This window comes from Myotis yumanensis, unplaced genomic scaffold (genome assembly GCF_028538775.1).
Source record: "Myotis yumanensis isolate MYYU_CA2020_CCGP unplaced genomic scaffold, mMyoYum1.0.hap1 SCAF_1, whole genome shotgun sequence".
In the NCBI taxonomy this organism is placed as follows: domain Eukaryota; kingdom Metazoa; phylum Chordata; class Mammalia; order Chiroptera; family Vespertilionidae; genus Myotis; species Myotis yumanensis.
Window position 1 is genome coordinate 198,209,364 of NW_027223752.1, and position 24,989 is coordinate 198,234,352.

General features: G+C 39.9%; 1 protein-coding gene across 2 annotated transcripts in view; it reads left to right on the forward strand.

Moving 5' to 3' along the window:
- CENPC (centromere protein C) overlaps positions 1–22,075 on the forward strand; it is a 72,425-nt gene extending 50,350 nt beyond the window's left edge. The window contains exons 13-18 of one of the 2 annotated variants that reach the window (XM_070395736.1): positions 2,412–2,516; positions 3,791–3,919; positions 12,216–12,311; positions 14,935–15,089; positions 19,894–19,984; positions 21,091–22,075. In XM_070395736.1, coding sequence (XP_070251837.1) covers positions 2,412–2,516; positions 3,791–3,919; positions 12,216–12,311; positions 14,935–15,089; positions 19,894–19,984; positions 21,091–21,161 — 647 coding nt within the window. In that variant the 3' untranslated portion in view covers positions 21,162–22,075. The remainder of the gene's footprint in view (positions 1–2,411; positions 2,517–3,790; positions 3,920–12,215; positions 12,312–14,934; positions 15,090–19,893; positions 19,985–21,090) is intronic. The other variant, XM_070395726.1, reaches the window with a different exon arrangement.
- Positions 22,076–24,989: the final 2,914 nt, after the last annotated feature.

Genomic DNA, 24,989 nt, shown 5'->3' on the forward strand with positions numbered 1-24,989 from the left:
GGCAGCTTGCTTCTTTTCATAGGCCACTCAAAGTATGGCAGCTTGCTTCTTCAAAGTCACCAAGGAAGACTTTCTCCCTGCTTCTGCTAGATAGTGTTTTATGTGTATAATACCTGTACATTGTCATATATATATATATATTTTTAAATATATTTTATTGATTTTTTACAGAGAGGAAGGGAGAGGGATAGAGAGTTAGAAACATCGATGAGAGAGAAACATCGATCAGCTGCCTCCTGCAAACCCCCTACTGGGGATGTGCCCTCAACCAAGGTACATGCCCTTGACCGGAATCGAACCTGGCACCTTTCAATCCGCAGGCCGACGCCCTATCCACTGAGCCAAACCGGTTAGGGCTGTACATTGTCATATCTATAATCCTAATGGAATCACAGGAGTGACTTCCCATCACCTTTCTCATATGCTATTCATGAGAAGAGATCACAGGTCCCACATGCATCCTGGGGGAGGGGATTATACAGGGCCTATCCTCAGTGCTGATGAGGGTGTATCTACTACTTAATGCTAATGTGATTTGGGATTTATAAGTGCTAAGTAAGGATTTTCATGATAATACTTTAAAATCCAGATTATCTTAAAAGTTGGTCTGGTGGGGAGGAAAATAGGGGCAGAAAAGGGATATACAAGAACAGTAGTTCATTCTTATCCATAGTTTCAATTATCTGTGGTCAACTATGGTCTGAAAATATTTCATGGAAAAGTTTCAGAAATAAACAACTCTAGCTTTAAATTGCCTGCCATTCTGAGTAGTGTGATGAAATCTTGCACTGTTCTGCTTCATCCCAATCCGGGATGTGAATCATCCCTTTGTTCAGGGATGATTCAGTGTATCCATGCTTTAGTTACTTAGTAGCTGTCTGGGTTATCAATCTACTGTTGTGGCTTTGCAGTGCTTGCAGTGCAAGTAACCCGAATTTTACTTAATAATGGCCCCAATGTGCAAGAATAGTGATGCTGGCAATTCAGATATGCCAAAGAGGAGCCATAAAGGGCTTCCTTTAAGTGAAAAGGTATGTATGTATAGGAGAAACATAGTATATATAATGTTTGGTACTATTTGCAGTTTTGAGCATCTATTGGGGGTCTTGGAACATATCCCCAGTTGAAAAGGGGGGACTATTGTAGTCTAAAAGTGTTTCATTTTACCAAATGACAAAAAAGAGAATAGCATATCTTCATAAGGAATATAGTTTTTTATATAATCATGAAAAAAATAGGAGTGTGATGTTTTGAGTGTCAGGAATGGGAAGGTAAGCAATAGTAGAGTGAAAAAGCACAGTACAACTTTAAAGTAACCAAGGAGAGGGGAGAAAAGAAATGGTCATTTGATCAAACAAACAAAAATTAGAAGTATCACTAATATAACTTAAAATATAAAATAAGATGGTAGGAATAAAGGTCAGGTTGTTACACTAAATAAGTATGAATGAATTGAATTCCTCTACTAAGAGACTATCAGATTTGGTTCAATAATAAAAATTCACCTATATGTTTTAAGGAACACTTAAAACAAGTTTTAAAATAAAAGTTTGTTAAAGAATTAGATAGGCTAATGTAAATAAAAATAAAATAGTGCAATTTTAATATTAGACAAAATGGAATTTAAAGTTAAAATAAAAGTTGAACAGAGGGTATAGAAGAACATACAATGACATGAACAATTTATGAAGAAGATAGGAAAATTAAACAACTAGTAACTAAAATATGTAAGAAAAAATAAGAAGATTTTCATTCAAACAATACAGTTAGACTGGGAAATTTAGACAGCTCTAGCAAACAAAAAGTAAGAGCATAGGAATTTGATTATATAGCCAGCTTAGTATATAACACTTTGCATTGTTCAAATAAAGCGAGTGGATATGTATATTATACACACAAACATATGCATATATATGACTACCCCAATTTACACATTTCCTATTATGAAACATTTAGATGGCTTTCATTTTAAATTTTTGTTTTCTGTTTCTATTTTAAACAGTACTACTATAATTGTTCTTTTACCTATAGCTTTGCCCATTTTTGTGAATATTTTTGTGAACAAACTCATTTTCTCGAAATGAAATTTGAGTCAAAGAGTATTATAATTATAGGTATTGTCAAATTTTCTTCAATCATTTTACATTTCTACCTAAAATATGAGAATTCCTGTGTACCTTTAAACATCATTAACCCTGGGTATTATCAATTTTTTAAATCTTTGCCAATCTAGTAGCCTAGTTCTTCATTGGCATTTTTTTAATTATTAGCACAAATATGTCAACTTTTAAAAAAAAATGTTTTGTCTGAAAGCATTATTAGTGTTCTAGAAGGTAATATTCTTTCCACTGCAAAGTATCAGTCAACTAAACATTTATATGTCTTTAATTTTGTCTAATATCTTTATACAGTATTGCCCTCCAACACACCAAACCTGCGCAGGACCAAGAGGATACGATTGAAACCTTTGGAATACTGGCGGGGGGAGCGAGTAGATTATCAAGAAAGGAAATCGGGTAAAATTTACACTCTAATGTATAAGAGTAAAAAATGATCATGAAGATTGCTGGTTTACTTGTATACATTAAGTGCTAAGCATTGTTCTACATAATTATTCATCATATCCCCATAATGTAACAGGAATAGATTGAAATCCAGATTTCTCTAATTACTACAGAGATGCTGATTTCTTTTTCTTTTTGGTAGTAATTTGTGCAGCTTTATAGAGTGTTATTATTTCAATACTATGTAACAAGATTTCTAATTTCATAAAATTAAGCATAAATCAGAACATAAGAAAATATAACTGGCAAAGATTAAGTATTCCTTTATTATTAATCTCACTAGAGGCCTGGTGCACAAAATTGGTGCATGAAATTGGTGCACGGGTCTGGGGGCGGAGGGGGGTTCCTCAGCCCAACGTGCACCCTCTCCAATCCGGGAACCCTCGGGGAATCTCCTACTGACGGCTTAGGCCCGCTCCCCATGGTTCTCTGCTGTCTGTGGGGCCCGCTTGGCTGCTCCTGGGTTGCCACAGGCAACAGCAAGTGGGCCCTGCTGTGTGTGGTCTGCGGGACCCGCTTGGCCACTCCCTGGTCACTGCCAGTGACGGCCAAGTGGGCCCTGCTGTACGCGGTCTGTGGGGCCCGCTTGTCTGCTCCCGGATTGCCACGGCGACAGCCAAGCAGGCCCTGTCCTCAGTGGCCGCCCCCCGGGACTGGAGCACTCCAGCAGGGCTGAGAGTACTGGGCACTGCCATCTTGTGGCTATGGGCGCCACCATATTTGTGTCAGAGTGATGGTTAATTTGCATATTACTGTTTTATTAGATAGGATTCCATTTCATCATCATATATTTCTACAGCAATGGTAGAGGGCGGACATTAAAGTATAGTCAGTATTATCCTGCAGTTATTTCTTCTCTTTGATGGATAAATCTAAAGTCAAAGTACTAAACTCAGATGTGGATTGCTATAATTATTTCATTCCTGCCTTTTGTTTGTTATAAACCTTCACTGATGACTATTGTTTTTAAGCAACAGAGGTCATTTAATCATTTTTTTCCATTTAATCATTTAATTAGTGCTTTCTAGATTTAGGATAGTAGAGACATTAGTGAAATGGGTTGGTATTTATGTTATTTGAAGTACTAGTTATAGAATATAGGAATAATAATATATTCTTTTGTACTTTGTAAAGAAATTGCTGTAATAATTTAAAGAGTTCTGCTTCAAAGTTTTCACTTTCCCAGGTATAATACTTTTATCTTTTTTTTTGTTATTAAATTTCAGGAGGATTTGTGATCGGTGGAATATTGTCTCCCGAAACAGTATCGTCTAAAAGAAAGGCAAAAGGAGATATGAAAAAAGCCAAGCAGATAGTTAATAGGAAAAGGATCTGTCTTGATAATGATGAAAGAAGTATGAACTTATTTCTGAAAATAACGTTTAGATTATTTTATAAATAACACTGCTTTGAAAAGTATCTTTTTTCTAATTTTGAAATGACCTATGAAAACTTCAGGTGTTAGGGTAAATCACTTTTTATTGGTTTTTATAGAGGAAGGAAGGGAGAGAAAGAAACATCAATGTGAGAGTGAAACATCAACTGGCTGCCTCCTACATGCCCCCTACTAGTGATTGAGCCTGCAAGTTGGGCATGTGCTCTGATTGGGAATCCAGCTTACAACCTTTTTGTGCACAGGGAGACACCCAACCAACTGAGCCACACTGGCCAGGGCGGGTAAATTCACTTTTTAATGTCCTCTATTCCCCCCACCCCCAAATTTTGAAGCTAAACTTATTTAATTTTTTTTTAATTAAATCTTTATTGTTCAGATTATTACATTAGTTACTCTTTTTTCCCACCATAACTCCCCTCCACCCAGTTCCAACCCCACCCTCTGCCCTCACTCCCTACCCACTGTCCTCATCCATAGGTGCACAATTATTGTTTAATCTCATTACTCACCCCCACACCCCTTCCCCGCCCCCCCCAAGAATAGTCAGTCCATTCCCATTCTATGTCCCTGATTCTATTACAATCACCAGTTCATCAGATTATTTATTCACTTGATTCTTAGATTCACTTGTTGATAGATTTGTATTTCTTGTTCATAATTTGTATCTTTGCCTTTTTCTTCTTCTTCCTCTTCTTAAAGAATACCTTTCAGCATTTCATATAATACTGGTTTGGTGGTGATGAACTCCTTTAGCTTTTTCTTATCTGTGAAGCTCTTTATCTGACCTTCACTTCTGAATGATAGCTTTGCTGGATAAAGTAATCTTGGTTGTAGGTTCTTGGTATTCATCACTTTGAATATTTCTTGCCACTCCCTTCTGGCCTGCCAAGTTTCTGTTGAGAAATCAGCTGACAGTCGTATGGGTACTCCCTTGTAGGTAACTGATTTTCTTTCTCTTGCTGCTTTTAGGATTCTCTCTTTGTCTTTTGCTCTTGGCATTTTAATTATGATGTGTCTTGGTGTGGTCCTCTTTGGATTCCTTTTGTTTGGGGTTCTCTGCACTTCCTGGACTTGTAAGTCTATTCCTTTCACCAGGTAGGGAAGTTTTCTGTCATTATTTCTTCAAATAGGTTTTCAATATCTTGCTCTCTCTCATCTTCTGGCACCCCTATAATTCAGATGTTGGTACGCTTGAAGCTGTCCCAGAGGCTCCTTACACTATCTTCGTATTTTTGGATTCTTTTTTCATTTTGCTTTTCCGGTTGGGTGTTTTTTGCTTCTTCGTATTTCAAATCTTTGACTTGATCCTTGCGACCCTCTGGTCTGCTGTTGGGATTCTGTATAATATTCTTTATTTCAGTCAGTGTCTGCTTAATTTCTAGTTGGTCCTTTATCACAACATCGAGGGTCTCATTAGATTTCTTGAGGATCTCAATACATTTATCGGCGGTCTCACCAGTCTTCTTGAAGATCTCACTACATTTATCGGCGGTCTCACCAGTCTTTTCGAGGGCCTTATTAAATTTATCGGCGGCTTCTAGACAGTTCTTTAAAGACCTTAAAAGTGTGGTTTTGAACTCTATATCCAACAGTTTGCTTGCCTCCAATTCTGTCGTTTGTGTCCTGTTTCTTTGTCTCGGCATTTCTTATGCTTCACTGTGTCGATAGAGTGCCTTTCTGTGCTAAGTGTCCCAATTACCTGAGGTAGACACTCTTGGTGCACCCCCTTGTGGGCTTTGTGCACAGTCTTGTTATAGTTAAGCCTTGATTGTTGTAGTTATCACTGTGAGGAATTGACCTCCAAGCCAATTGGCTGTGAGAATCAGCTGTGTCTGCGGTGGGAGAACTTCTGTGCTGGAGACACTGCTCTGGGGCTAGACTTGCTTCAATGGGGCTTTGGTGCTCACTGAGTCTGCCCCCTGAGTGTGTCTTTTATGGTTCCACAGAGCTGCAAACTGGATGGTCCCACTCTGACCTTTGGGCTTCCTGGCTCCTGGATCTCTAGGGAGGTACTAATCTAGCCTTTGCCTGAGGCTGTCCAGCAAAAGCCTCCCTGCAGGGCTTGGGCGGGGCGGGTCCCATGGGATCAACAGGGCGGGGCTAGCAATTATGGCTGCTCTCAGTCTTTCCCTCAGAGGCTTTGCTTCTCAGTGTCCCGGTAATCGCTGCAAGCCCCTTGGAGAGAAAGCTGCCCTAGGGTTCTGAGCGATGCCAGACAGTCCCGCTTCTCCCATATGAGTCTGGGTCCCTAGAGACTCGCCTGGAACTGGAGCTCAGAGCCTGAGATTCCCTCCCGATTGAAAACGACAACCACGCCCTCAGCCTCCAGCCCACTCCGCATGCACTCCGCACCTTAGTATTTTACTTCAGCACTGCGCCTCCTCTGAGCCTCGGTATGCTTTTCTCTTTCCTCCTAGTTGTAGAACTTCCACTCAGCCAGCCTTCCTGTGGTTCTGTGTGATGTCCGTTCTGTCTTTTAGTTGTATTTTTGAAGTGGTTGTTCGAGGCAGCAAACTCCCTGTTTACCTATGCCGCCATCTTGGTTTCTCCTTAATTTTTTTTTTTTTTTAATTTTTAGATTCTTTAATGTATTTTTCAATTACAGTTGACATTCAATATTATATTGATTTCAGGTCAACAGTATATAGTGGTTAGATATTTATATAACTTAGGAAGTGATCCCCGATAAGCCTAGTACTCTACTGGCACCATATAAAATTATTACAATCTTATTGACTATATTCCCTATGTTGTATTTTACATCCCATGACTCTTTTATAACTATCAATTTATACTTTTTAATTCCTTCATCTTTTTTACCTAGCCTCCTACTGACATCACCCCACCCCTCACCCCCCAAATCTGGCAACAATCAGTTTGTTCTCTGTATCTGTGTCTATTTCTGTTGTTCATTTGTTTTTGTTTTTTAATTTTTTTTCTTTATTGATTAAGGTATTAAATATGTGTCCTTATCCCCCCTTTGCCCTCCCCCCCTGCCCCCCCCCCCCCCCCCCCCAACTCATGCCCTCACAACCCTGGTTAGGCTTATATGCATGCATATAAGTCCTTTGGTTGATTTCTCCCCCTTACCCCCACCCTCCCCTACCTTCTCTCTGTGGTTTGACGGTCTGATTGATGCTTCTCTATCTCTAGATCTGTTTTTGTTCATCAGTGTATGTTGTTCATTATATTCCACAAATGAGTGAGATTCCACATATAAATGAAATCATATGGTATTTGTCTTTAACTTATTTCATTTAGTGTAATACCCTCTAGGTCAGTGGTTCTCAACCTTCTGGCCCTTTAAATACAGTTCCTCATGTTGTGATCCAACCATAAAATTATTTTGTTGCTACTTCATAACTGCAATGTTGCTACTGTTATGAATCGTAATGTAAATATCTGAAATGCAGGATGGTCTTAGGCGACCCCTGTGAAAGGGTCGTTCGACCGCCAAAGGGATCGTGCCCACAGGTTAAGAACCGCTGCTCTAGGTCCATCTGTGGTTGTCACAAATGGTGAGATTTCATTCTTTTTTATGGCCGACTGATATTTTATTGTATATATGTATCACAATTTATCCATTGGTCTATCTATGGACACTTAGGTTACTTCCATTTCTTGGCTAGTGTAAATACTGCAATAATCATAGCAGTACATATATCTTTTCAAATTAGTGTTTTAGATTTCTTTGGATAAATACCCAGAAGTGAAATTTCTGGGTCATAAGGTAGTTTTTTTGTGTTTTGTTTTGTTTTATTTTGTTTTTCTTAATATATTTTATTGATTTTTTACAGAGAGGAAGGGAGAGGGATAGAGAATTAGAAACATCGATCAGCTGCCTCCTGCACACTCCCTACTGGAGATGTGCCTGCAACCAAGGTACATACCCTTGACCAGAATTGAACCTGGGACCTTTCAGTCCGCAGGCCAATGCTCTATCCACTGAGCCAAACCGGTTAGGGCGTGTTTTGTTTTTTTTTGAGGAACTTTTATACTGTGTATCATAGTGACTGCACCAATTTACATTTCAACAATGCATTAGAGTTCTCTTTTCTCCACATTCTTGCCAGTACTTCCTGTTTATTGTTATTGATGATAGCCATTCTGACAGGAATGAGGTGGTATCTCATTGTGGTTTAATATAATTAATTAATGTATTTATTTGTTTGATTTGTAGAGTACATTTATTAAAGATGGGAAGAGTGAAACAAGGAAAAACCTAGAAAAAAAGGAGCAACAGGAGATTAGGCAATGGTGCTTTGGCTCTCTAGGAACGTTATGGGAAAAAAGTTAGCCAAGATGGGGCTGCTGTGAGCTCACTGCAAAGTCAGAAAAAAGGGGGCCCATTGTTCCCATGGTTGTAAGTCTTTAAGAGAAAGACAATTTACTTGGAAAGGATATGCTTCATTGTGATTTTAATTTGCATTTCTTTGATGATTAGTGATGTTGAGCATTTTCATGTCTGTTGGCCACCTGTGTGTTTTCTTTGGAGAAATGTCTATTCAAATTCTCTGGCCATTTTAAAATTGGTTTTTGCTAAGTTGTAAGCCATTATTGGAAGTATCACTGACTGATTTCTTCTTCTATTTAGTAAGTCGTCTTTTTGTTTGGTTAATGGTTTCCTTGGTTGTGCAAAAACTTTAATTTGATGTATTCCCATTGGATTATTTTTTTGTTTGAGTTGGCCTATTGAGATGTATCTAAAAAGTTGTTACTTAGGGTGAAGTATAAGATTTTACTGCTGATGTTTTCTTCTAGGAGTTTTATTTTTTTAAATTTTATATGTCCCCTTTCTCTAGGAGTTTTATGATTTTGGGTCTTGCATTTAAATCTCTTATAGGCGCCTTATGTATGTCTTATTTTCTTATCCATTTAACCACCCTATATCTTTTAATTAGAGCATTTAGTTCATTTTCATTTAATTGATAGGTATGTAGTTATTGCCATTTTATTAATTGTTTTCTGATATTTTTGTAGTTTCTGTTCCTTTCTTATTCTCTTGCTCTCATCTCTTGTATGTTGGTGACTTTCTAGGGTTTTGTTTGGATTCTTTTTTTTTTTCCTAATTTCTTGTTTGTCTCTTGTGAATTTTTGGATTGTGGTTACCATGTGCTTCATGTATATACCAAGCTATGTTTATAGCAGTGTATTTTAAATTGATGGTTGCTTAAATTTGAACATATTCTAAAATCACCACTATTTTTAATTACCCTTCTACATTTATGTTTTTGTCATTATTTTTACTTCCTTTTTGTGTGTGTTTGTGTGTATTCCTTAATTTACTATTGTTATTATACATGATCTTCCAACTTTTGCCTTTTAACCTTTGCACTAGCTTTGTAGTTGGTTGATTTATTGCTTTTATTATATGTTTGTTTCTGTTAGTGGGAAATTTTCTTTTTTATATTTTTATTTATGTTTTTTATTTTTCAAAATATATTTTGCTTAGAACTCCCTTTAATATTTCTTGTAATACTGGATTGGTGGTGGTGAGAATTCCTTTAGCTTTTTCTTGCTTCAGAAACTCTTTATCTCTCTTTAAGTTCTAAATTATAGACCTGCTGGATAGAGTAGTCTTGGTTGTGGGTTCTTGCTTTTCATTACTTTGAATATTTCATGCCAATCCCTTCTATTCTACAATGTTTCTGTTGCGAAATCAGTTGACAGTCATATGGGACCTACCTTGTATAAAACTGTTTGCTTTCTTCTTGCTGCTTTTAAGATTCTATTTTTGTCTTTAACTTTTGGCATTTTAATTATGATGTGTCTTGGTGTGGGCCTCTTTGGGTTTATCTTGTTTGGAACTCTGCTTCTAGATTTGTATGTCTATTTTCTTTGCCACGTTACAGAAGTTTAAGTCATTATTTCTGATACAGGTTTTTAATCTTTAATGCTTTCTCTCTTCCCTCTGGACCCCTATCGTGGGTGATGTTGTCCCAGAGGTTTCTTAAATTATCCCCATTTTTATTTATCCTTTTTTGCTGTCCTGGTTGGGTATTTTCTACTATCTTGTGTTCCAAATCACTGATTTGATTCTCTGCTTCATCTAATCTGTTGTTGATTCCATCTAACTAAAATATATTCTTCATTTCAGTTAGTTGTATTCTTCATTTCTGACTGATTCTTTTTTATGTTTTTTACCTCTGTGTAAAGTCTCACTAATTACATCTATTTCCCCCCTAAGTTTATTGAGTATCCTTATAGTCAGTGTATTGAACTATAACTGCTAAATTGCTTGCCTCCATTTTATTTAGTTTTTTCCTCAGTTTTGTCCTGTAATTTCATTTAGGGCATGTTTCTCTGTCTCTTCATTCTGGCTGGCTACCTTTGTTTTTCTCTCTACATATTAGGTAAATCCTTTACATCTCCTAGTCTTAGCTGGGTGGCATTATGTAGTAGGAATTCTGTGGGGTCTAGTGGCATAATCTCTCGGTCACCTTAGCTGGTTGCTCCAGGTGTGTCCCTTGTGTATGTTGTATGTGCCTTTATGTTGTAGTTGAACCTGCATTGCTTTTGGCTCATCAGTTGGTGGGGCTGACTCTGGCTGAATGGCTGTATGGAATGGCCTTTACATACCTGACAAGGTGTTGTGTGGGGTCTGGCCCCACAAGTGGGATTCATTGTGTTAATTGTGTGGTGCTCTTGTATTGTCTGAAGCCAGACACTGCGTGTGTTAGTTCTGGAGCCTCTTGGGAGGTACTCTGGTGCAGGCCCAGGTCAGCTGTTACCTGTGTCCTGCCTGGGCCATATGTTAAGAGCTACAGTGTGATCTGTGATTGGTACTTGCTGGGCTGAGCTTGGAGGCACCAGGGAGAGGCTATGCTGCAAACTGAGGCCAGCTGTCACTTGTGCTGGGCATTGGACCAGCTGTCATTCATGCAGAGCATGCCAAGGCCAGCCACTTCTTATCTGTGGTTTGTGGATCTTTGAAAGATTTTAGGGAAGTCCCCAGCACTGACTGAGGCAAGTTACTTGGGTGGAACAACCACTGAAAGAGGTTTGGGCTTGGTGCAGGAGTTAGGTGGGGTATGTTCTCAGGGAGTCACCAGGATGGGGCGAGTGTTGTTAGCCAGGTTAATGGGGACTCAGACTTGGTGTCCACCTGCTCCTGTAGGCTTTGTGTGGGGAGGGCTCAACAAAGGGACAATGCCACTTTTGTCCAGAGAGAGTAGCCACTCCAGCCCTTACCCTGAAGCCAGACAATTCATTTTCTCCTCTAATGTCCCAAGTACTTTTTGAGTTGCTGTCCTGACTCGACCTTAGAGTGAATGTTTGTGAATGAGTGAGTCTATGCTTGGGTTTGCATGGGTCTTCAGTAGCTCTCTGTCTCATCCAGACAGAATCCCCACTGACGTTCACAGATGTTGTGGGGACTCATTTTTTCCCAGCACTGGTGCTCTAGAGCAGCGGTCGCCAACCTTTTGGACCTCACGGACCACCAGTGGTCTGCGGACCACCGGTTGGCGACCGCTGCTCTAGAGTGGCAGGCCTAGTGTGTCTCCGGGTCCCCTCGTTCCTCAGGGGCATCTCCACAGCTGAGCTATACCTCCCCATTCTTAACACCACATGTAGATATAGGAACATCCCGTTTCATGTCTCCACTCCTCCTACCAGTCTCCATGTGACTTCTTTTTATATCCTTAGTTACAGGAATTTCTGTTCAGCTGGTCTTCAGGTGATCCTCCCGGGTGTTGGTTCTATAATTTAGTTGTAATTTTTCTGTGGGTATGAGAGGTGGAGAGCACAGCACTTATCTATTTTGCCATCTTAATGGGTAGTCCAAACTAATTTTATTCTTAAAAATAAAAATCATTAATAGCACAGTATAAAACATTTCCACATTAGTAAATAGCCCTGTCAAATGAAGCTTACCTTTTTCAAGCCCAAGTATGGTTAAAATAGACTTTTTGATGAATTCTTTCTAAAAAGTATTGCATACTTCCGGCTCTCTTAAAGAATATGCAAAACCATTTAACTTCTTGGTGCAAAAGTTCAAGAGTTGTCACGTTTCTACAGGCCTACCGAAAATAAGAAATTTAGGATGTTTGCTTCTATATTAAATCGTTATTGTTTTGGAGTTGTTGTGAATCAGAATGGTCATTTATAAGTAGGAAGAGATGTTATGCCTCTGGCAATTCTTCTTTACAACTTGTCCAAAGCTGTATTTCATACTAGATGTTTTTCAAATTGAAAAGAATTTTAAGTAAGCAGTTTGTATGTCAATTGTTTTTTGTTTTTTGTTTTTTTTGCAGAGAAAGAATTAGTCATAGATCTGAATATACCTCTGGGAGATCCTTTGCAGCCAACGTGGGTAAGGGATCCGGAAACAAGAAAGATTATTCTCATGGGTAAGATCAGGAATGATATTGAACATGCTTAATTTAATAGCTAAGAAGTACAAACTGCTGGCCTGATGACCTGCCCACTTTCTCTTTCTCTTCCTAGCTCTTTCTGAGCCAAAGTCCAGTAGAGGGTCTAATTCCAATAAGCAGCCCATATAAGGAATACTCTGGGGAGCATTGACAGCAAACAACTTTCAGGGGGCATATAGTACCATGCATTTGTCCTCTGGGATACAAGTGCTAATACCATCAGGAGTGTTGCCTTCCCCAATAGGAAAACCAGGCATTCTTTGACATGGAGACAAGGGCTGTTTTTGGGGAACTGTAGCAAGTTAGCTGGCAGACAATAGGATACACTCTTACTGTGAGACCAGAAAGGAATTGTGGACAGGATTTAGATAACCTTCTTGGCAGTGATATTCCAGTAATTATACCTGGGACATGAAACCTTTGAGAGATGACTAGCAAGTGCATCAATCAGCCAATCAGATGCCACACTTAACCTTCGGGTTGGCACAAGGTCGTAGAAACCTGCTGCTGTTATTGAATAGGCATTAAACCAGGGGTCCTCAAACTTTTTAAACGGGGCCAGTTCACTGTCCCTCAGACCGTTGGAGGGCCGGACTATAGTTTTAAAAAAAACTATGAACAAATTCCTATGCACACTACACATATCTTATTTTGAAGTAAAAAAACAAAACGGGAACAAATAAAATATTTGTATTTGCATGTGGCCCGCGGGCCGTAGTTTGAGGACCCCTGCATTAAATAGTTAGTGTCTTGGATGACCATGGGAGGTCCCAAGGAATGCGTGTAGTGTGGTGGGAGTAAGTAGGAAACACTAAGGTATTTATCAACCAGGCAGTGTTTATATATAGGAAATACTTAAATGTTTTAACAACTGTCCTGACTGTTACAGTGAGTACCAAGGACTATTTATCCTAAGTCATAGAACAAATAGGTCCAACTAGAGAAGCTATAATGATGTTCACACTTAAAATTTTGGCTGTGAAATAGGTTCCATTTGACTTCTTAAATAACAAAGTTATTTCTATATTCAGATTGTTTATTTGGTAGTAGAGGTAGAAGTACAGAGAATTTTGTTTAGTGTAGTGTCTTAATTAAAAACATTGCTGTTCTGTACCAGGTTAGAAAAGTTGTGAGTATTGTTAGGAGTTCATCACTTTTTGTATATTTATTGAGACTGTGTATTTTCTATATCCTGTATATTTTCTATTTCTAATATGAGATATAGAAAACATTCCTAAATATCCAAGGAAACAGTCAGAAGCTGATGATAGAAGAATGTATTAATTATAGAACTGCAAAGTTTTATGAGTAAAAAGAAATTCAAAAGGGAGATAGTAATTTGTGAGCAATAGTTAGAACTCCAGTTACTTAGAGCCTTTACATGATAAATAAAAATGTTATTTAATAATCAGTTAATTGCAAAGGACTCTATTGGCATGGTAATGGTACATTGGTATTGTGGGCTATGTTAAACTTTTAAAATGTATGGAAGTCTTTCTTTTTCTTGTCTTTTAGTTACTTTTGTTTTTCATTTGAGCTATAATGGAAAAAAAACAATACTGCCATTATTAACAGCTAAGACTTTAATGTTTACTTTGTGCCAGTGTTTTAAATACTTTATACAAATTAACTCATTTGATATTTAACATAGATGAGCTATTATTATTTTATAGAAAAGGCAATGTAAGCACAGAAAAAGGATAAATAACTTGGCTAAGGTTACACAGCTTGTAAGACAGAATTTGACATCTGGCATTCTAGCGCCAGAGTCAATGATCTTGATTTCATTTCTTTTGTCTTTCTAAGGCAGGTTTATTTAATTTAATATATATATTTATTGATCTCAGAGCGGAAGGGAGAGAGATAGAAACATCAGTGATGAGAGAGAATCATTGATTGGTTGCCTCCTGTACACCCCCTGCTGGGGGGGTGGTGATCCAGCCCCTAACCCAGGCATGTGCCCTTGGCCAGAATCGAACCTGGGACCCTTTAGTCTGCAGGTTCGACCCTTTAGTCTGATGTTCTATCCCAGGGGTCTCAAACTACGGCCCGCGGGCCACATGCAAATACAAATACTGTATTTGTTCCCGTTTTGTTTTTTTATTTCAAAATAAGATATGTGCAGTGTGCATAGGAATTTGTTCATAGTTTTTTTTTAAACTATAGTCTGGCCCTCCATCGGTCTGAGGGACAGTGAACTGGCCCCCTGTTTAAAAAGTTTGAGGACCCCTGCTCTTTCCACTGAGCCAAACCTGCTAGGGCAGAGGTGGGCAAACTTTTTGATTCGAGGGCCACAATGGGTTCTTAAACTGGACCGGAGGGCCGGAACAAAAGCATGGATGGAGTGTTTGTGTGAACTAATATAAATTCAAAGTAAACATCATTACATAAAAGGGTACGGTTTTTGTTTTTTTTTTAGTTTTATTCATTTCAAACGGGCCGGATTCGGCCCGTGGGCCGTAGTTTGCCCACGGCTGTGCTAGGGCCTTAAGGTAGGTTTATATCTAGAAATGACTATTGTAATTATGTGTATATATGTTATATTGTTGAGCAATGTCATTGCTGTTGCTTTATAATTATATTAATATTTTTCCCTTAGAGCTTTTAAGGCCACGAGATACATATACATTTTCAGTTGAGCAGGATGAGTTGAAAGTGTATAAAACATTGGATACACCCCTTTTTTCTACTGGAAAATTGATATTAGGGCCACATCAAGAAAAGGGAAAGCAGCATGTTGGCTGGGATACATTGGTGAGTATATTTCTCCATATATTTTTGCTATTGGTACATTTCTATTTTATTAGACATGATGAGGCATTAAAAATGCGATTTCCTTATAGTGCACAAGTAATTTTTGTTGTTGTTATATCTGTTTAGAGTAAACCAATGGTTATTTAAAAATTCCTTTTCAATGTGTAGCAGTGTACCCTTGAAATTCAGAAGTTTAACCCTTTTCGGTCCAACCTCGAGGCTGACTCGACAGACCAGGCGCTAGGAGCAGGTCCAATGTCGAGCAATAAGAACATTAAAAAGTTCAACATTCGCCGAAACCGGTTTGGCTCAGTGGATGGAGCGTCGGCCTGCGGACTGGGGGGTCCCGGGTTCGATTCCGGTCAAGGGCATGTGCCTAGGTTGCGGGCACATCCCCACTAGGAGATGTGCAGGAGGCAGCTGATCGATGTTTCTCTCTCATCGATGTTTCTGACTCTCTATCTCTCTCCCTTCCTCTCTGTGAAAAATCAATAAAATATATTAAAAAAAAAAAAAATTTAAAAAAAAAAAAAAAAAAGTTCAACATTCAATCCCGTCAATTAATTTGGACCAGACTGTTTGAAATCCAAAAATAACATTGGACCACAAAGGGTTAAGGAATGGTCTTTACTTAAATGAATCTTAGAATATTGGTTTGCACAGAAATTATTCAAATTTTAGTCCTGGAGGGGGTTATTAAGATTTAGTCTAAATCTTACTTCTTTGATCATGCAGTTTAGCAATAGAGGTTAAAAAACTTCTTCCAAATCATGTACGTAGTTAGCAGCAGACTGAAAAATTGGGAGCTAGTATATATATTTCTGCATTTTGAATTTGAAAATTATAGAATTTTAAAAACACAGGATACTTTATAATTACTGAATTAGTAGAAATTATTGGAAAAACATTTACAGGTCAAATTTTTCCTAGGAAAATAAATGAAAAGTTAGGGAAGCTAAGCATATGTAATTATTCACTGTAACTTTGACAGCAGTTGCAATAATTAGAAACCATTGAATTGTTCTACAGGAAGAAAATTATTATATTTACATTTTGACTTACTAATGAGATAAATCATTGTCCTATATAATCTACACTAATAAAAGAGAAACATGGTAATTAGCGTACGACCGCTACCCTTTTCATTGGCTAATCAGTGAGTATATGCAAATTAACTGACAACCAAGATGGCGGCCGGCAGCCATGCACTGAAGCGAGCAGGGAGGCTTGCTTGCTCCAGTGACTGCGGACTCCAACGTTCCCTGCCTAACTTGCCGGCCTCTCAGCCGCAACTCTAAGCAACTATGTACCATGTTGCAAATAAGAAGCTAAACAAAACCCCAGAAACCGGCTTCCATTCAGCGGGGCTCGGACCGCAACATTGTATCGATGTTTTCAGCAGTGAGGCCTCAGAGCTAAAGCTGACCCAGAATTAAAAAAAAAGAAAAGAAAACAAGGAGCGGTTGGAAGCTTCAGTCACTCGCCAGCCAGAAAACAGCCCTCAGCCTCTCACCCAGACTGGCCAGGCACCCCAGTGGGGACCCCCACCCTGATCCAGGACACCCTTCAGGGCAAACCAGCCAGCCCTCACCCATGCACCAGGCCTCTATTGTATATAGTAAAAGGGTAATATGACTCTCGGCTCCGGGATCAGCGTGACGGGGGGAGCTCCCCAACCCCCTGATCGCTCTGCGGCTCTGTGTGTGACAGGGGGCGGGGCCACAACCTCCCTATCTGCCCTGCTCTGTTCGTGACAGGGGAAGGCGCCCCAACCCCCTGATCAGCCCTGCTCTGTGCCTGATAGGGGGGAGCTCCCCAATCCCCTGATCGCCCTGCGGCTCTGTGTTTGACAGGGTGCAGCGCACCAACCCCCTGATAGGCCCTGCTCTGTGTGTGACAGGGTGCGGCGCCCCAACACCCCCCCACCCCCACGGGCCCTGCTCTGTGTGTGACAGGGTAGAGCCCTAACCTCTCCATCGGCCCTGCCCGAGTGTGACAGTGGCGGCGCCCCAACCCCCTGATCGGCCCTGCTCTGTGGGTGATAGAGGGTGGCACCCCAACCCCCCTCCACGGGCCTTGCTCTGTGTGTGACAGGGTAGAGCCATAACCTCCCCATTGGCCCTGCCCTGAGTGTGACAGGGTGCAGCACCCCAACCCCCTGATCCGCCCTGCTCTGTGTGTGACAGGGGGAAGTGCCCCAACTCCCCTATCGGCCCTACTCTGTGAGTGACAGGGGGGAGCTCCTCAACCCCCTGATCGGCCCTGCTCTGTGCGTGACAGGGGGGAGCTCCCCAACCCCCTGATCGACCCTGCTCTGTGTGTGACAGGGTATGGAGCCCCAACCCCCCTGTTGGGCCCTGCTCTGTGAGTGACAGGGGGCAGCGCCCCAACCCCCTGATCGGCCCTGCTCTGTGTGACAGGGGGTGGCGCCGCAACCTCCCCATCGACCCTGCCTTGAGTGTGACGGGGCGGTGCCCCAACCCCCCAATCGGTCCTACCCTGAGCGTGACTGAGGGTGGCATCACAACCTCCCGATCCGCCCTGCTCTGTGCATGACGGGGGTGGCGCCCCAACTCCCCAATCGGCCCTGCTCTGAACCTGACCAGGGGCTGCACTTAGGGATTGGGCCTGCCCTCTGCCACCCGGGAGCAGGCCTAAGCCAGCAGGTCGTTATCTCCCGAGGGGTCCCAGACTGCGAGAGGGCACAGGCCGGGCTGGGGGACCCTCCCCCCCTCCCCCGAGTGCACAAATTTTTGTGCACCGGGCCTCTAGTCCTATATAATAAAAGCCTAATATGCTAAGTGTCTGACCATTTGTTTAACCAGTTGCTATGACGCACACTGATCACCAGGGGGCAGACACTCTGAATGGTAGGTTAGCTTGTTGCTGGATCAGGGGCTGGATATGCCCAGGAGCCCTCTTGCAATCCTTCCCTGGCCCCGATTATGCACCAGTGGGGTCCCTCGGCCTGGCTTGCACCCTCTCTCAACCTGGGACCCCTCAGGGGATGTCGGAGAGCCAGTTTCGGCCTGATCCCCGCAGGCCAGGCCGAGGGAACCCCATTGGTGCACAGTATGATAATAAGTAGTTATTTAGCACTTATATGTTCCAGATACTGTACAAAGCATTTTTGTATGAGTTTAAGTATACTAGTATATATTTTCGAAGAATAGCCATATAAGCAGACCTTGGAGATAAACATATAAAGAAACTGCAAGATAAAATATTCTCTTTATTTTATTTCTGGCTACAATTTAGAAATGGAATGACAGAAACTTGAAGAAACTGTAGAAAGATAACATGTTTATTAGTTGATTATAGTTGATTTTTCTTTCTTCTAAATATTACCTTTAACTTTTTATAATGAAAATTAGATTTTTTTTTAATAAAAAGGGGAATAATTTTACATTTTTAAAGCATGAAGCACTCTTTTAAATATAGGGATTTTGTTTGTTTGTTTGTTTTGTATCTTCACCCCAGGTCATGCTCATTAATTTTGGGGGGGGGGGGGGAGAGAGAGAGAGAGAGAGAGAGAGAGAGAGAGAAAGAAACATCGATGTGGAAGAGAAACATCGATCAGTTGTCTTCTGCACAACCAGGATTGAACCTGCAACCAAAGTGTGTGTCCTGACTGGGAAAAGAACCCACAACCTTTTGGTGTACAGGACAGTGCTCCAACTACCTGAGCCAGCCATCCAAGGTCTAAATACAGATTTTTGAGAAACAAAAGAGGGATAAGATGGAGAAATAGCAAAAGTCATTAACTCTTCCTTCAAACTTAGTGCTAGAGAATCTGTTTGATAGAGAGGAAGAGAGAAGAAAGCAGTCATATATTTCTTAAAATTAATTCACACAAGAACTAACAAATTAACTATGGTTGCTTTTCCAGAAGACAAAAAGAGATTAAGAAGTAGAAAAATATAGAAGTTAAGTGATGTGTGAAGAACAGAAATAAAGCAGAAGGAGAGAGAAAATAATCAAATGAGCAAAGTGTAGAAATATTTGAAAGCTAGGCAATAAATGTTCCCAAATATAAAAAACAAAACAAAAATTAAAAAAGTGATAGCAACTCACTTAGAAGAGCCAGTTTCTTAGAGAAATGTCTGATTCCAGGCCTTTGGCTGAACTTGGAATATTTTTATCAGACCTAGTAGCAAACTTTCAAAGACCTTTATGATTGAATCATAAGATCTCAGAATCTAACTTGAAGATACTCTGATTGGAGAAAGATAGGAAAAGTTGATTGACCACATGAAAATTACACCTAAACTACAGAACAGCCACCATTCAAAACCAGAAAATTAAAGAAGCCACCTTGAGACTATGGAGACAACAAACTGCTGGCCCCACACCCACATGTGGCAGATAAAAATTGGGTGGTAAGGGCTTATGCCATTGAACTCATTTTTTGGTTGATTTTTCTTTGTTAAATGGCATTTAAATATATAAAATAAATATCAAAAATATAAATCTTTGTTTTACTATGGTTGCAAATACCAAAAAATTTCTCTATGTGACACGGCACCAGAGTTCAGTTAGGATTTTTCAAAATGCTGGCACGCTGAGCTCAAAAGGATCGTCATCACTGGCTTATGCTATTAGATAGGGGCCATCTAGATAATCCAGGATAATTCTCCCATTTTGAGGTTCCTTTTGCTATGTATCATGACAAATTATGGAGATTATAACATATGGACATCTTTCTAAGGCAGTTATTCTACCTACCACATTTCTTATATTTCTTTGGAGTATAGTTGTTGTGATGGTTCAATTTGAAATGAAATTTTAATTTTGGATTTTACAGGTTTTTTATGTTAACTTTGGAGACCTTTTATGTACCTTACATGAAACATCTTATGTAATAACAACTGGGGATTCATTCTATGTTCCTTCAGGTAAGAGTAATTAAAGACATTTTTTTCACATGGTTAAATATTTATGTAGTTGCTCATGAGCACATAAAAATGAAGTGTGGTCAAAATGAAGTGTGATGTGACTGATGCCAAAGAAGTGTGATAAATATTTTCTTTGAATTTTGTACATTAGTGTTTTGATACATGAAAATTGAATGAGTTGGTTTCTTTATTGCTGAATATGAAAATCTGTTGTATCCAGGGTGGAGGGAAAATTATTTCCCTTGGATTATCTCTAAGACATTATGTAGTCAAACAGTTTTTAGGACTTCATTTTAAACATATAGAATAGTATGGTTCATCAGTTATTGAAGAACACAAGTCTTTGGAAATAGGAATTTTAATTTGTTCTGTCATTTCAAAAATGTTATTGAAAGTCTGTCAAGCTTTGCTCTAAGAATGTGGGATATATAACAAAACAGGCAAAAATTCCTGCCCTCGTTGAGCTTACATTCTAATGAAAGGAGACAGTAATAGTAGTTATGTTTGTATAGTCTTTTATGTATGTCAGCACTGTGATGAACACTACATTTTATTAACTCAGTTTATCTTAGTATGTATCAATTTCCAATATATAGAAAGTCACAGTATGGTACTCAATGTTATGAATCTGTCTTTGTTTTCTGTTAATCTGTATTTTACTTTAGCTATTCTTTATTACCTAATTTATGTAAGAATAGCATTTGCCTTTTTTTTTAACTTTGAGATTTTATTTTACTAAATATTTTACCTTTTATATTTACCTATTTATACATATGTCTAGTTTAGGGGAATCCATAGCCGTTCCCAAACCGTAATAACCATTGGGCTCAGAGAGATTTTATTTTCTTCCATCCTTGTCTAATTTATTTTTATGTTTATTATCAATATGATATGAAATTAACATCCTTTTAAGCCTTATGTGGATCACAGGGGATGGCTAACTCTTGGATTTTTCAATTAATGGAGTTAAGTAATAGGTACTTTGGGTTAGATGAATTGATTTTGGGTACCATATATTTTAACTGTGTTAGTCATGGCCAAACATTTAATCAAGAGAAATCATCTTATGGGAGTAAGTTTTAACTTTATTTTCTTATCACTTCTAGGTAATTATTACAACATCAAAAATCTTCTGAATGAGGACAGTGTTCTTCTTTTTACTCAGATAAAAAGATGAAATATGAAGCAAAATTTAAATATGTGTATATATATTATATGCACACATGCATACACATGTATAATAGTTTATGTAGTTGGTACATTTGACTTGTAATTATTTGTGATTTTTAAAATAAAAATTTTATTTAGTTTGTGTGTACTTTTATCTGATAAATATTTCAAATTCCTATATGTATCTTCTAACTAGAGGCCCAGTGCACAAAATTCGTGCTTCTTGTCTGCTGTTGGATCTCTGTATATTATTCTTTATTTCAGTCAGTGTATGCTTAATTTCTGGTTGGTCCTTTTTCATATCCTCGAGGGTCTCACTAAATTTATTGGCGGTTTCTAGAAAATTCTTAAAAAACCTTATAACTGTGGTTTTGAACTCTATAACCAGTTGTTTGCTTTTCTCCATTTCTGTCATTTGTGACCTGTTTCTTTGTCTCCGCATTTTTTTATGCTTCCCTGTGTTGGTAGAGTGGCTTTGTGTGCTAGGTGTCCTATAGGGCCCAGTGGCTCAGCCTCCCAATTACCTGAGGTGGACACTCTTGGTGCACCCCTTTGTGGGCTTTGTGCACAGTCATGTTGTAGTTAAGCCTTGATTGTTGTAGGTATCACTCGGAGGAATTGACCTCCAGGCCAATTGGCTGTGAGAATCAGCTGTGTTTACGGTGGGAGAACTTCTGTGCTGAAGACACCCTTATGAGGCAAGACTTGCTTCAGTGGGGCTTTGGTGCTCACTGAGTCTGCCCCCTGAGTGTGTCCCTTATGATCTGAGGAGTTGTATTTGGATGGTCTCACTCTGACCACTGGGTACACTGGCTCTTGGATTTAAGGAGGTGCTAATTTAGCCTCTGCCTGAGGCTACCAAGCAGGAGCTATGAAGAGATCTGCAGATTCCCATTCCTTGTTTGGGGTTTGGAGGTGCCCAGATGAGGCCCAGCTGTGAAGCAGTGCAAGCTGCTGTGGGGCCTTGGGCCTTCTCTTGGAAGTTCTGGGTCTGTCTGGCCCAGCTGCAGTTTGTTAGGTACTTTTCAGATTGCAAAGGGCCAGGGCAGTCATATGCAAAAGCCTCTGCTGCAGCTTGGGTGGGGCGGGGTCTCAGGGAATCAACAGGGCGGAGCAAGCAGCTATGGCTGATCCTCAGCCCTGCCCTAAGGGCCCCTGAGTCTCAGTGTCTGGGTAATCGCTGCAAGTACCTTTGAGAGAAAGCCACCCTTGAGTTCCGAGTTCTGCCCACTGCCAGACAGTCCAGTTTCTCCCCGTATGAGTCTAGGTCCCCAGAGACTCACCCGGAACTGGAGTTCAGAGCAGTCGGGGGCTTGTGACTCCCTCCGGATTCAAAAAGACAACCGTGTCCTCAGTTGCCAGCCCTTGCCGTGTGCGCCTCTGTACCTCTGCACTTCTGCACCTCCTCTGAGTCTCAGTGTGCTTTTCTCTTTCCTTCTAGTTGTAGAATTTCCACTCAGCCAGCCTTCCTGTGGTTCTGGATGATGTTCATTTTGTCTTTTAGTTGTATTTTTTAATTTGTTGTAGGAGGCAGCAATTTCCGGTGTTTACCTATGCCACCATCTTGATTTCTCCAGGTAGTCCCTCTTTTAAGTCAGACTTTGCCTACCCCACTTCTACTTCTTGCGGCACTATTCTATTTATCACTGTAGGTAGGTTTCACTTGTTCTAGAACTTTATATAAAGGGACTCATAAAATATTCTTTCATTCAGCAAATATCTAAGATTCATTCACTATATCAATCATTTATGTTTTATTGCTGAGTGAAATTCCATATGAATATACCACTTTTTCTTCTTGATAGACATTTGGGTTGTTTCCTGTTTTGAACTATTATGAATAAAGCTGCTGTGGATATTCTTGTCAAGTTATTTAATGGACATATGTTTTTGTTTCTCTTGGATTTATATCTAGGATGGAATTGCTAGGTTAAAGTATATGTGTATAGTTAATGTTAGGAGAAATTGCCAAACACCTTTCCAAAGTGACTGTATCATTTTTGCACTCCTACTAGCAAATTATGTGAACTGCAGTTGCTTCATATCTTTGCCAATATTTGGTGTTATCAGTCTTTAATTTTAGCCATTACAGTGGGTTTTAAATGATATCTCTTTAGGAAGATACAAGTTTGTTCTTGTTTTTAAACCCTCACCCAAGGATATGTTTTTATTGATTTTAAAGAGAGAGAAACATAAGTGTGAGAGAAAAACATGCATCTGTTGCCTCCTTTATATGCCCTGACTTGGGATTGAACCTGCAACCTAGTTATGTTCCATTACCAGAATTGAACCTACAACCCTTCAGTGCACAGGAGGACGCACCACCCAACTGAGCGACACCGTGCAGGGCAGGAAGCTATAAGTTTTATGCTAAGTTTGTTTTATGATCCATCTCTATCATTTGTATAGTGTCAGCTAGCGGTAAAAGGAATTTTTTTTTCCTGTATGGATACCCAGTTATCTTGGTTGAAAAGTTATGCAAGTGCTGTAAGTCTTCTAATTTTGCTCCGGAGTTTCTAGATCATTTTGGCTATTATATACTCTTCAACAAATGATATATCTTTCCATTTATTTAGATCTTGGTTTCTTTTGATGTTATTTTATAGTTTCAAAGTAGAGATGTTGCTAATTAAAAAAAATATTGGTAGGCATTGCAATGTTTGGTACTATTGTTTTTCTAACTTTCTTTTTCAAGTTTTTGTTGCTAACATACAGAAGTACAATTGATTTTTACAAAGTCATGTGCTACATAATGATTTTTTGGTCAACGATGAACTACATATACTATGGTGGTCCCCTAAGATTGTAATGGAACTGAAATTTCCCATCAGCTAGTGATTATGTAGCATTCGTACCATAATGCAACACATTATTCATGTGTTTGTGGTGATGATGGTGTTAACCTCCTGTATTGCCAGTCGTATAAATGTATAGCAATTATTTAAGTACATAATACATTATAATAAACTAGTGGCCCGGTGCACAAAAATTTGTGCACTCGGGGGCTGGGGGGAGTGTCCCTCAGCCCGGCCTGCAGCCTCGCCAATCTGGGACCCCTGGAAGGATGTCCTACTGCTGGTTTACAGGGATTGGGCCTAAACTGGCAGTCAGACATCCCTCTCACAATCTGGGACTGCTGGCTCCTAACCACTCACCTGCCTGCCTGCCTGAATGCCCCTAACCAGTCTGCCTGCCAGCCTGCTTGTCCCCAACTTCCCCCCGCCATCAGCCTACTCGCCCCCAAATGCCACCCCCCGCCAGCCTGATCAGCCCCAACTGCCCCCCGTAATAGTGTGCTCACCCCAACTACCCCCCCCTGCTGGCCTGCTTGCCCTAACTGCCCCCACCCCCTGCTGGCCTGCTTGCCCCCAACTGTCCCCTGCTGGCCTGCTCACTCCAAGTGGCTCCATATTCTATTCCATTTGTGTCCTTTCCACCCCTAAGTTAATGCCGTGTCCTTAATATGTGGTTATGAGATGTCTTTGTGACTGAGCTGGGAAACCTTTCATGTTTCTCTTTCCTTTCCTTTCATCTCAGGATAACTGAGCTCTCTGGTTTGTGTGGAACCAAAGGCCCTGGGAATACAATGCTGAGCCCTCTGAACTCATTTTATTCTTTATTGTATTATTTGATTCTTGGGGCTGAATTAAACATGAAAACAGAAGAAAATATACCCTTAGATATAGAATCTGAGTCATTACCTGGAGATTTCTGTGGTAGTTAACACTGAGGCATGAGACACATATGTTTATTGGTCAATTTCCTCAACTGTGGAACGAAGGTTGATCCTGCCCCTTGGGTCCTTTGGAGGTTGGATATGATGCATCCAGAGGGA